The 12,111-nt window shown below is 45.0% G+C and overlaps 3 protein-coding genes across 3 annotated transcripts; 1 reads left to right on the top strand and 2 right to left on the bottom strand.

Moving 5' to 3' along the window:
- Positions 1-6,424: 6,424 nt before the first annotated feature.
- On the bottom strand, positions 6,425-7,059 carry LOC118507873 (ER membrane protein complex subunit 6). Its single transcript, XM_036047080.1, has 2 exons — positions 6,818-7,059; positions 6,425-6,751 (listed from the first exon to the last, which is right to left on the bottom strand). Exons 1-2 carry the CDS (start codon positions 6,954-6,956, stop codon positions 6,543-6,545), a joined length of 348 nt encoding a protein of 115 aa, XP_035902973.1. The 5' UTR covers positions 6,957-7,059; the 3' UTR covers positions 6,425-6,542.
- A 265-nt stretch (positions 7,060-7,324) lies between these two features.
- Positions 7,325-9,083, top strand: LOC118507867 (WD repeat-containing protein 91). Its single transcript, XM_036047073.1, has 3 exons — positions 7,325-7,673; positions 7,790-7,930; positions 8,011-9,083. The coding sequence occupies exons 1-3, from the start codon at positions 7,430-7,432 to the stop codon at positions 8,634-8,636; spliced, it is 1,011 nt and encodes a 336-aa protein (XP_035902966.1). The 5' UTR covers positions 7,325-7,429; the 3' UTR covers positions 8,637-9,083.
- LOC118507868 (annexin B10-like) lies at positions 8,750-11,776 on the bottom strand. Its single transcript, XM_036047075.1, has 4 exons — positions 11,607-11,776; positions 11,251-11,427; positions 9,621-10,334; positions 8,750-9,155 (listed from the first exon to the last, which is right to left on the bottom strand). Exons 1-4 carry the CDS (start codon positions 11,622-11,624, stop codon positions 9,099-9,101), a joined length of 966 nt encoding a protein of 321 aa, XP_035902968.1. The 5' UTR covers positions 11,625-11,776; the 3' UTR covers positions 8,750-9,098.
- Between the last annotated feature and the right edge of the window lie 335 nt (positions 11,777-12,111).

Here is a 12,111-nt window from a genome sequence, read left to right as displayed (position 1 = left end):
TGGCGCTTATCTTACAATCGTAATATGATGTTTACTACAGGACAAGTACAAGTGTCGTTTAGTTATCTACCTTACCTAAAATAGCTTCCTAGTAGATGAGCGATTAAACTGCTGATGCTACTTTGGTCCCCACCCTGTTCAAAGCATATGATCCAAGCCTCATCCTTGGCGCTGTCCCGTTACGTTACTACGTTGGCCAGTCAGTATCGAATGGCAGCCAGTGCGCGCCCCCGTATTCCCGACCGAAACAAGATACTTGCAGCTCGTCACGATCCTGCTGACATACGGAAGAACACGGATGCTTTTCTTGGACGTCAGGTTGTTCCTGGGACAGATGAGCTGAAGTTCCTAAACGACCGAACAGTCCCGTTCTTCTCGTACACCTTGCTGCAGTCCTTCCATTTCTTCGCGTCCTGGTTCCGCCAGACGCACGGGAGGATCACCGTAAAACGTTGATGTTCAATCGAGCGTCACGAGAACTGGAATGAGAGGAACGCCCGCGATCCGCGCACCCTTTTTCCAGCAGGTCGCTCTCGGGTGTGCTGCTATTGTGTAAGACGAGACGCGAGAGAAAATCTGTCCCTCGATCCGGGATTAACCACCCGGATGGGACGGAAAAAGGGGTTAAGCAGACGAGGTCGGGAGATCGTTCTATTTCGTCATCGTGCACAGCGCCGAAGCGGGATCTGGGAAATGAGCGGTGAGTATATGCCGCTCGTACCGTGATAGCCAGTCGGTCACAGTTGAGGTGGACGCTTCCTTCTGTTTCGCACCCGACTGGGTGGTCTAGCACGTCAAAATGTATCGTCTCGTTCCCTGCCGCTACCCGTCGTCAACCTTCCCAAATTGAGAAATGTGGATGGTCGCTTTACCATACGCAGATCAAGTAGGCTGTGATGAAGTTGAACGCACAAGAAAGAAGGGTGGTGATCGTAGTAAGCGAAATCCTCACACACACACCCACAGGCTAACAAATTCATTGATGAATTTTGCGATCGATCGACTGTTCGAAGGGGAGAGTAAAAAAGGGTCCATTCTGAAGCGGTTAAGAGGATGATCCAGACACTCGTCACAGCCTGCTGTAAGCATTGAAGTGTGTTCTAATTTGCTAATAAAACTCGATCGATTTTCGGATCCACTTTGCCAGGCTATAAAGGGTCATACTTTTGGTGAACGGGTGTCGTTTGGTCAATTTTTTCGTCCGTCTCGCTTTTTGTTCAGGGTCAACAACTTATGGAGGGTTAGAGAAGCTGAAATATGTACGAGAGCAAGAGATTAATTGGATCGTAGCAATTGAATGTGTAAATAATTTAGCAGTAAAAATATTTCTCCGTAAGAATAATATATCTTTGTATCACTTGCTCTACAAGCACGTAAGTTAGGTCAAGAGTCTTTTAACCAAAAAGACGTCAACGGAAATAGTGGTGGTCTCAGGGAAGCTCACGAATTCGGCAGTGTAAAGGTCCATCGTTAGGTTGGATCTAGAACACATTGGCGACTAAAGACACGAAGACGAGCAAGTCTGTGCCGATCAAAAATGTGATCGTTCAAATGATCGAAATGAGTCCTTTAGGTTCGAGGAGATATCGTACTGTGCGAGGGCTTCCCCTTACACACAGCTATCTTGACGCGCAAAAATAAATGATCGGCAACGGTTTTTGAATAATTTCGAGAACCTCCATTCCATTGCCACTCAAAACTGCCTCGAACTGAAATAATGGTTTTTGAAGTTGGAAATAAAATTGTTTTTTTCATAGATTATATTCATACATTCATAGAGATATTCATAACCCAATATGAATATTACCATAAAGTATCTAAAAATACAGCTTTTTTCGTTTATGCGCCCACCCTCTCCCCCAAAACAAAATGGCGTGTGAGAAAAACGCGACAAAGATGAAGAAAGTGATTATATTCGTTTTCCGTGCTTCCCACTACTCCTCTGATCCTCCTTCGATCGGCCCAAAGTAATGGATAACACGCACTCACCCCACTTATTTACCACTTCGCGCCCGTCCTACCAGTGATCGCGCATCATAGACGCCATTGTTGTGTGTTTTACTGTTTCTTTCCCATTTTTCGCATTGCTTGCCTTTGCTCATGGTTTTCCCGAAGAATGGAATGAATGTGATGATGCAGTTTTTTTCTTCCCTTTTCGTTAAGCTCAAGCGATGGGTGGTTTTCGGTGAAGCAGGGCGTGGTGGTGGTGTAAATTGAAATGAAATGAAGCCCCACAAAGCAAACCAGCAAACGCCAACGACTGCCAGTAACGTGTTACGCAGAGTTGTGATGTGAATGCTTTTTCCGTGTCGATACTGCGCGGCGACCGGCAGTTTTCGTTCTATTTGACTGTAATGCATTGCGCTGCCGGTCCAGGCATTCGTCCGGCACTTCGTTTTGGGAATAATAAAATTTCTCTTAAATAACCGCTAAAGTGTTTTCCAAAACTTTTTTTCAAAAATAGTACCACAAACAAAAGATCAAATAGATATTTCTGTGAAGTTCATTTGGTAGAATGGATGAAGTTACACATCCTGCGGTACCAGTACAATAGAAGCGACAGCGCATCGTAATGGTTGCCATGCTACTAAACTATCCAAGTAACCACGGATCTTAAGCTCACGGATGTCTTGTTCGAGAAATAGCACCCTAGCACAGATCATCCAAAAAGTCGTCTGAAGGTTCCGGTTTCCTGTACTGTCCCGATTGCCTATACTTTCAATCTTCGACGACCGGTGTACCAGTATGAATGAATCAGGTAAAATTTGACCGGAACCGGGTATAGTGCCGGTAATATCGATTGTTGAAGCCCTAAAACCGTTCACATGATTCAAACGGCGACAGCAACATGGTTCCTGTTTCGTTTCGGTTCTGTTTGGTGCGGTGTGGAGGGCTAGCATATCCGAACAGTTTTAATTGCAGTTAACAGACGTGTCCTTAAGATGAGGGGAACCATTTTAAATTCTAGCGGAAGACAACTGTCTTTAAGCTCATTTAGATGGAAAATTCAGGGGACTATCTAAACAGACATGGCGCTTGTATTTTGGATATTTGTAATTTTTTGATTTGATTTTTAATGTAGCAAACAGGTCGAATTGTGGAATCATGTTGCCTTTCATTTTCTTTGCTACTTAAATTCCCCTAGCTTTTTTGACCCATAACTCCTAAATCCGTTTAGTACTGCGTTCTCTATCTTGTTGCTTTTGTTTTCTAACATTGATGATAAAAAATCTGAGATCCTAAAGTTATCAGTTTCATGGCATATAACAAAATGATAATCCGAAGGGCCTTTTTCATCTAACGGGTGTTATCTTCCCGTGTGTCTTATCTTCCAAAGGCCTTCCCAGTCTAAGAGAACTCCTTCTGTCTAAGATCCCTACCCAGAGAACTCTTGGTCTAAAGGGCTCCAACTTGTAGTCCAGGACCGAATAAAAAAGCCGTCGTAGAAGAAACGGGGTTGTCTTCTAGCATACTTCTTAGTTAAAAGAATCATGCACCGAGTCAAATATCCTCCACCCAAATGAAAGTAAAGTAAAATTACTACAAAATGCATATGATTTTAATCAGATTTCTGCATCTACTTCAATAAATTATTAATCATACGCACGTACAAACATCCGAACCAATGACATCGCCGGAAAAGGTTCCATTTCTCGTCTATGCGCTCCCCCAATCCCGCATGCTTTTCGAGGTTCTTGTGTTTCATTTAATAAAATATTGTTTCACTCAATAATAACATTTCCGCTCTCGAAACCTGAAATTCTAACCTGCTCCCTACGCCGTTCAATCAACCGAGAGCACCAGGAAGAAGTTCAGGACTCCGCTATTGCTAAAACGATCGGAAAAAGGGAAACCGTCGATCGCCGTGTGATCGCCGTAAGGTCGACTGCTGGCCGACGGAGTTAAACAAACTGATATCGATACTTTTAAAGTGCGCGCATGGCGGTAAAACAACGTTTGACTTATTATTTCAACTGCTGTTGTCACTTGTCCATTGTTCCACCGGAACGGTTTTGAAGCAGTCAGTTGCTTTATTTTCATTTCGCCCAGAGCCTCCTGTTACTGTGGGGACCGTCCCGAGCGTATCACGGTAATCGATACTTTAACGTTTTATTGGACACTAAGGAGAACTGGGGTCGCTCTACATTTTAAGGATTTATTTCGACAGTTATAATAAATAGTGAAGAAAGGATTTAAAATGAGCCGTTGCAGGAAATGCTTTATTTAAATAATTTCTTCTTACTTTGGAAACAAAACGCTTGCATATTCCTAGCCATCTACAGCCTACTGTTACGCAAAACGCCCACTTTTCACACACTCACCAACCGGAAGTAGTGTGTTCCTTCATCCCTTCTCCTTCTCCTTTAACCACAACATCCACCCCTTTGCTGCGGCTAGCTGATTTGTGTTTCCTTGATTCATTTCCGCTTAATCATTTGTTTACTCAGTGCGCACGGAGCGTATAATTACCGGCGGTGTCTGCTAATCCACCCGAACATATTGTTCCGGTCAGTCGAAACAACGCGGGATCGGAGGTTTGTGGTTTCCTCGTCGGGAGTTGGGTGCCGTTACCGTGGTAACCACTCAAGAGGGTGATGAAAAGTGATTTAATCAATCAAACGAAACGAAACGATGACGGTATGGGCAATTCTACAAAGGGACAACCTAGGGGACATAGGGTGGTGAGATGAGCGATACAAGGACAAGATAGAAAACTCTTTCTGCGATCGGAAAATGGGAGCACGCTTTTATTGTGCTACTGTTTCACATGATTTGATGTAATGTACCTGCAGTGGGCTGTTATAGGATGAGTTGCCTCCGTTGGCACCACGTGGCAATTCGACTTCAGACTGGTTGCGTCCGAATCTCGCACGCATGCACGTGCTGCTAAGAAGGTATAATAATGGCGATTAGCTCGTTGTCGCTCAGCTCGGCGAACTCTCGCATGGTACTTCCTATGTAGCGAAACTAGATGAAGTCACCAGATTGTCTATGGAACTGGTGTGGTTTGGTAAATTGATAGGTGTGGTAGATGCGTCTTCTGCTCGCACATCTCCCACTGGGATGGGAAATGTAAATAATATACTCCGCCGAGATGATGGACCGCGTTCGGCAGGGCTGATGATGAGCATGATAAGTTAATTTGATTCAAATCACTGTCATTTGATATGGTCGTGCGTCTGGGCCGCGACAAAAAGGATGGGAATTTTATGTTATTTGGTTTTAGTCTTGTCTATGGAGAAGAATTAATTATGACGTTATGATAAAAAAAGCAATTTCTTGTTTGTTGCTCAATCCAAACGAGGTCGAGGTGCGATTTGAACCCGTACTGAGCATGTTGTTCAATTCAATTCCGTTTACGTTTCCAATTGTACTGATCGAACGGCCGTTCCCGATTGGACGCAATGTCAAGAACTATTGTTTTAAGTAAAATTTAAATTACAATTTAAGTTCCTTTAAATGGTAGTTCTTTTTTACTAATGATAAATTTTCGTTAAAAAACAGGATTACTTTGTTTTCTTTGAAGGATTTTTTTTGAAGGATTTTTGTCCCGTACGTGTGGTGGAAGGACAATGGAGGAGCTCTAAGAGCTAAACAATGCTTTTTATATTGTACAGCGCAGTAGACTTGCCGGTAGGCTTGTCATGTCATGAGATTGGCACCAAACGAAGCTATCCATAAAATCTTTTTAGGCAATCCTGATAGACAAAAGAGGGCCCCCCTATTTGAGATCGAGTTATCGAGACGGAACTTTGGGCGACGAGACGGTCACTCACTCCACCTGCAACCACCCTAAATAAGCCATATTTTAGGTGGTCATTAGGTGATACCTGGACACGTCCATGGTCGAGAGCACAGCGCGAAAGCTTCCGGCGAAGACGCCTCGAACCATCGAAGTTGTGTGAGAGCGGATTTTTAACGTTTTCGTTCGGATTTTGGTTACGTTGTTCACTCAACCCAGGATTCGGAATTACTAACAAATAACTGGATTTCATACACGACAAACTGTAGCCTCCCAGTTTTGAATCCTACCGAGTTGCTGGATTAGTTTGGACGTGCCACTTGCGACGCGTTCGCGAAGCTCATGGGAAGTGTTAAATTGTACTTCTACGTTTGAAGCTATGGACTCAGAAGATCTAGCTCTACAATTTCTAGCTTCTATGACTAGATTAAACCACCAGCTGGACAGTCGTCAATCCTTTGTGTGAGGGGACGATCTGGATGGGATTCGATGCCCGGTTGCTCCGGTTTTTTCTCTTTCTCCCGAGTAAACCACATTTAACAAATATGCACCTGACCGTCGTCACTGCGGTACGAGCTCGCTTTGCTGATGCGCTTCCCCTTCATGAATGATGCGCTAAGCCGTTGTGCAAACACAGGTGAGCCAATTCTTTCCCCTCGTACCTAATGCAAACACTTTACGCGTGGTAGAAGATGGTATGTGTATTTGGGAAAAATTATTTACCATAGTATTATCCTAGTTTTAGGTTCCTTTCCCCCACAACCCGTCGTGAAACATTGCACACTTTTGCATCCTCGCCTCAGTACACGTGCACCATACCGTACAGGAACGTCCAGAACAGTACGTAGGTGCACAGACCGCTCAGAAACCCATGGGTGAGAAGGCTTTTCCGGCTGATGAAATACTTTTGCCAATTGGAGCCCGACTTCAGTAGTAGCATCTGCCAAAGGGATAGGACCGCAAGTACGTAGAAGAGAAATCCAAGAATACCGGTTAGTCCCAAAACACCTGCGATGGGTAAGAAAAGAAGGTCATTAGTGCGCGTTCGTACCGTTCGGTTCCGTTTTGCCATACCTGCGGTGCTACCGGACAATGCGGCCATGGAAGTTCGACAATACTCCACTGCAGATGCATTGTTTCGTATGGCGGTGTCACTGTACGCAATGATTTCTCCCGTCTTGGTTTCTCTCGTTTTTACACGGGTCGTCGACATTGTTGTAGAAAAACGCAAATTTGTTCACGGAGTTGTAATTCACACCATCGGGTGTTTTGATTAGGAGGAAAACAATTGACAGCAACACATTATTCTGACAGGCTGTGCACTGCGCATCGCGTTGACAATCAGCTGTCCGATAATAGACGACACATAAATAAATGTAGAAATGGAAGATAAACTGTATGAAAAAGCTGTAAGTTTTTGTAAAATGTATATAAAATACAATTGCATGCCACCAACTCATGGGGAAACATTTTTAAATAGAAAACAAACATTGTAGGCTTGCAGTCTTCGCCCATAGTGCAAATGTTGGCTGTCATTTTGCTGTCAGTCGTACATCTTCCTCGAAAAGCCCATCTACACACCTCGGCCGTAATCAACATCAACAAACAACAATCATTGACGGTGTACCAGTACTTGGTGTACGAAAGCGTTTAATTGTCCACGAATAGAAGTAAAAACAGGCAACAATGGCTCACATCCAGTACATCGACGGGCTAATCCGTGAATACATACTATTTCGAGGCTTTTCCAACACCCTTAAAGTGTTTGACAACGAGCTGAAAGGCGACAAGGACAAAAGCTTTCGTGTGGATAAAGTGATAGAACAGATACTGCTGCTGATACACAATCACGATTTGGGAGGGTTGCGTGAACTATGGGCCCATTTAAATAATCATTTGTTTCGTAATTTGGAGCACCATTTCGCCACCGGTAAGTGTAGCGGTAAATCACCGTTAGGTGGGTGCGTTTGCTGTGTCGTAACGGTGGCACCTCCATGCTCCACTTCCATAATTGTACCACAAGACTAAAGCATAATATCTTTATAGCTGTAAATAAGCTGGAACAATCGGTGCTGAAATTCTACCTCATTGTCGCTTACACCTCCAGCAAGACGGATAAAATAACGGAATTTTTCACCAAACTTTCGCCCGAGCTTGTCAGCCAGAGCGAATGGAAGGAATGGTTCTGTAAGTAGAAGCAGAGTCACCAACAAAATGAGGGAACTTCCTTCAGCATTATAACTTTTAACTTTTCTTCTGCTTCTAAGTTTTCCCGTTCTGCAAAAACCCCGAGGACCATGCCGCGTTTGCCGTATGCTTCACCAAGCAGTGGCAGGATACGCTGCTAATATCGCTGCACAACTTCCTGTCGACCATCTACCAGTGCATGCCGCAGCCCATTATTGCGAAGGCCGAATCCGAGGGTTGTCTCATAAAAAAGCTACAGGAAGAGAATGGGCTGTTGCGCAGCAAGCTGGCCTCCATCCAGCAACAGCAACAACAACAGCATCTACAGTCAGCCAGTACTGGCGGTCACCATTCCCGTTTGAGTGGAGCACTGTCCTCCGGGGCAGGAGGAGATCAGCGGCTTACGACGGACGGTAGAATCAAATACTCAACGCGACCCTCGTCCAGTATGCTTTCGCTGAACGATCTGCAACCGTTCGGTATTCCGCCGCCGACGCACATCGTGGATGATTTCTACATAATTGCGCAGGAATCGAACAGCATCGGTGGGGCGGCCGAAAGCCAAGCCAGAGGCTTGAAATCTTTGATCCGAAACATTGGTTCTGGCGGGAGTCCGGTGCTTGGGCGACGAGATGCAGCGCACGAGCGAAACAAGAAGCGTTCCGGTAGCGTCGGAAGCCGGGGCAATTGGATTTATAGCAACTAAACAGCGATCGGCGCGAAATTGTGCATTCCTTATAATACAATACATACACACACCTCACACCCTGATGATCTGGCTTTAATCGATTACAAAAGAAGGAAAATGGACGCTCTTTCTTATTGCTTCACCGTCACATTAAATGCTTTATTTCCAATCGTTGTGCATTAAAATACTGTTTTAAATCTAGCGTAACGCTGCATAAGGCAAACCGAACAATAGGTTACACAACATTGATTAAGCGCCAGGCACACACATCGCTACGAAAAAGGCCACGTCTACCAAAGTTTCAGGAACTTTTACTAAAATCATCAGCGACGAAAGCGCCCGCGTTGCTCACATGTTGGCTTGCAAACGTTAACTTTAAAGTGCATAAATATCGTTGGTTTTCTTTTGTTGTAGGTATGCTGTGTATGGGAAATATCTTTCTTTTTCAATAAACTTAGTTGTCCTCCAACTTCCGTTGTCTTAGGCACCGCCGATGAGGGCGCAGAGAGCACGCTTGTAGTCTCCAGAGCACTCGTTCTGAAATAGATAAATGGAAATCCATAAAACTAACTGATTTTGATCTTTGGCATTCATGCCTTTTGGAGAAGATGATAGTGTAATAGATATAGGGAAGGATAGTACCAATAGCACCCCTCAGACGTGCCCGCGTCACTAAGGCGTATCAAAATTTGGTAAATAAGCAATAGCACATTCTAACCGTTAGCAACCATTAGTGACACGGACACGAGTTTTTAGGAAACGAGCACTAGAGCATGTTATGATTACCTCCTAATTGATGCATCATCATTTGGGGGTTTAACCGTATCCAAAAAAGGCCGGACCCCATTGTCAGAGGTAAACATTATGAAAAGAGCAAAACATACGCACAATGTCAATATGGTAATAATGCTAGAAGCTAGGATACTGCATTCAGGGTTCGTACAGGACTGCGTTACATACTACGGGAACACAGGTTCAATGCACCTGTGATGGCCAACTTACCCGCACAGCACTCAGCAGCGTCTTGTTGTACATCTGCTCGAACTCATCCTTGATGTTCTGCAGATCGATCTCCGACCGGGACACAATGATACGGATCAACTTCGCATCATCCGTACCAGCACCATCCATCGCCTTGTGCAGCCGTTTGGCAAAGAAGTGCGGTGCCATCTGGACACACTCCACGATCGCGCTCAGTGCGTCGTAAAGTTCGCCGCTCAATTCCGCCTTCAGCGCTTGCTCGATCGTACGTCCCGACAGACTTTTGTACTCTTCGAACACAATCTCCAGCTGATCGAAGGAGCCATGGGCAAGGATCTTGTAGAACACTTCCTCGTCCGTACCGAGCTTACCCTCACCGGCATCGTACAGTTGCTTCGCCTGCTCCACGGCAAGATCAGCATCGACCGTGCCCTGCGGATCGCGGGCACCGACAATGATCATCGTAAGCAATCGCCGGAAGCTACCATCAGTTTCGCTGCACAAATGCTCCGCCAGAGGGCGGCTGTACATCTCCTCGTAGCTGTCGACGATTTTTTTCACCTCCTCGTTCGTTTGCGGTGCAAGAATCTCGATGAGCGTATCCTCATCCGTCCCCAAACCGTCCATTGCTTTGTGCAGCTGCTTGCACAGATACTTTTCCGGTGGCATCATTAGCCCGACGATGACGTCTTCGAACTTGCCGCCCAGCTCGGATTTCAGGTCCTCAATTAAATCCTACCAATAGTAGACGTAATCGATTAGCAATTTAATCACCCATGTGCTAGACATGCACGCGATTTATCAGATAGGTACGGCCCCTGGTACAGCGAACGATCATTGTACCGATGACCCTGTGTGCTGATTATCGATATGTATCGCGATTCAATATATATATCTACACTAAAATTGGGGTTTAAATTAAAAAGAATGGGACGAGACCGTGACATTCCAATGTCTTGATGGGATACAATGGTTTTTTGACGGGTTGGTTGGCTTTGGAAAGATTGGATAAGGTACTCCTATAGTTTGACTTAGACTATTGGATTGACCAATAGTTCTAATGATCGTTGCTGAAATCAATTGCGAGTCTTTTCGATGGAAAGCGCGCCCAAATGCGGACATTCCTCAGCGTTTGGAAAGCAATAAAACCAACGAACGATAAAATCCGTTAGCCAGACTTTTCACCTATGATGGGTGCATTTGAAGTGTTAAACTCTCGCATTTGGGAGGCCGGAATTAAGATGTGAGAAGAAGTTATAAAATTCGAAGCGGATAATAATCGATCGTTGGGATGAGTTTTTCTATTACTTTGAAATTTCTCTCACGGGATAAAATTCATAATACGAATATAATAGCTATATAAAAGCCACTCTAAGGCATAAAGGCACATCCTTACATCCTCATCCCTTTTCTTTACATCGATAATCAGCATTTAGGATGATCGGAACAAAGATTTGACGACGCACCACACACAGGCGTGCTGGAGTCCGCAACATATAGAGTTACTGCTGCACGCGTTCACTCCACATTTTACTGAACGCAAACTATGCCACACCTGATCATTCAAAGGAATTGTTTGTGCGCTAATGCCAAAATGCATGAGTCATCGCAATACGCACGAAAACACGCTCGCCCGTCGTCTCTTACTCACCCGTCCCAGCTCACTGCTGTACTGCTCGTTGATCTGCTGCCGCTGGGCGTTGCTTCGGGTGCACAGAACGTCGATGATGGCCTGCTCGTCCGTTCCAAAGCCCTTCATCGCACCGCGCAGTGCATTGGCATCCGCGGAAGCGTCAAACCCTTCCACCGGAACCACCGTAGGGACAGGCTGCATAGAACAACACAGTTGTAATGAGCACAAGCAACTTAAAAAAAGTGCTGGTTGGAATGTGTGTGCAGGAAGGAAACACACATCGATCGATGATACCGAACGAAAGCGGAAACACGACACACCACACCTTCGCCACAACATTCCAGCACTGATTTTGTACAGTTATTTGCACTTACCGTATAGTACCAGGACATTTTGTTGATGCTTTGAATGTTCTACTGGTGATAGCTCTACACAGAAAGAATCCAAAACCAGGAGACAGGAATGAGAAGACTTTGGGCGCAAAAATAGCTATACAGCCGACACCTTGCAGCACCGTCGAATGAATGCGGATGAATGAGAAATCATAACGGCGCGGTGTTCGCGAGATCGCAGTAAGCGGCGTCCTGTCACCACCACTATTGCGTATTTCTTCTCATTTCTGAGCTTTTCTCCGCTGTCGGAGTTCATCGAATGATGGCTTAAGGTATGTTTAAACGTAGCAGGTACACCGCTAACGATGAATTGCTGTGAATGTGTTTGCTTATCGGAAGCAATTGATTCGCAGCATGGACAGCAAATCATGTTCGACTGATAACATGCTTACTCGGATACGTCCCTTTTCTCTGCTTATCTTTGCTTGCGACATGTTGGCGAGAGGGTGTGGTATTTTGCGATCATTTACACCCAAGGTGCAGTTTC

Source organism: Anopheles stephensi, chromosome 2 (genome assembly GCF_013141755.1).
Source record: "Anopheles stephensi strain Indian chromosome 2, UCI_ANSTEP_V1.0, whole genome shotgun sequence".
In the NCBI taxonomy this organism is placed as follows: Eukaryota; Metazoa; Arthropoda; class Insecta; order Diptera; family Culicidae; genus Anopheles; species Anopheles stephensi.
This window is presented reverse-complemented; position numbering and strand designations above follow the sequence as displayed.

Excerpts from the sequence above, each read along its gene's own strand:
- LOC118507873 (XM_036047080.1), bottom strand. The coding sequence starts at position 6,956 with ATGTCGACGACCCGTGTAAAAACGAGAGAAACCAAGACGGGAGAAATC. Across the intron at positions 6,752-6,817 it reads ATTGTCCGGTAGCACCGCAG|GTGTTTTGGGACTAACCGGT; the intron begins GTATGGCAAAAC and ends TACCCATCGCAG.
- LOC118507867 (XM_036047073.1), top strand. The coding sequence starts at position 7,430 with ATGGCTCACATCCAGTACATCGACGGGCTAATCCGTGAATACATACTA. Across the intron at positions 7,674-7,789 it reads GGAGCACCATTTCGCCACCG|CTGTAAATAAGCTGGAACAA; the intron begins GTAAGTGTAGCG and ends ATATCTTTATAG. Across the intron at positions 7,931-8,010 it reads CGAATGGAAGGAATGGTTCT|TTTTCCCGTTCTGCAAAAAC; the intron begins GTAAGTAGAAGC and ends TCTGCTTCTAAG.
- LOC118507868 (XM_036047075.1), bottom strand. Across the intron at positions 10,335-11,250 it reads ACAGCAGTGAGCTGGGACGG|GATTTAATTGAGGACCTGAA; the intron begins GTGAGTAAGAGA and ends TACTATTGGTAG. Across the intron at positions 9,156-9,620 it reads CGCTGCTGAGTGCTGTGCGG|AACGAGTGCTCTGGAGACTA; the intron begins GTAAGTTGGCCA and ends TATCTATTTCAG.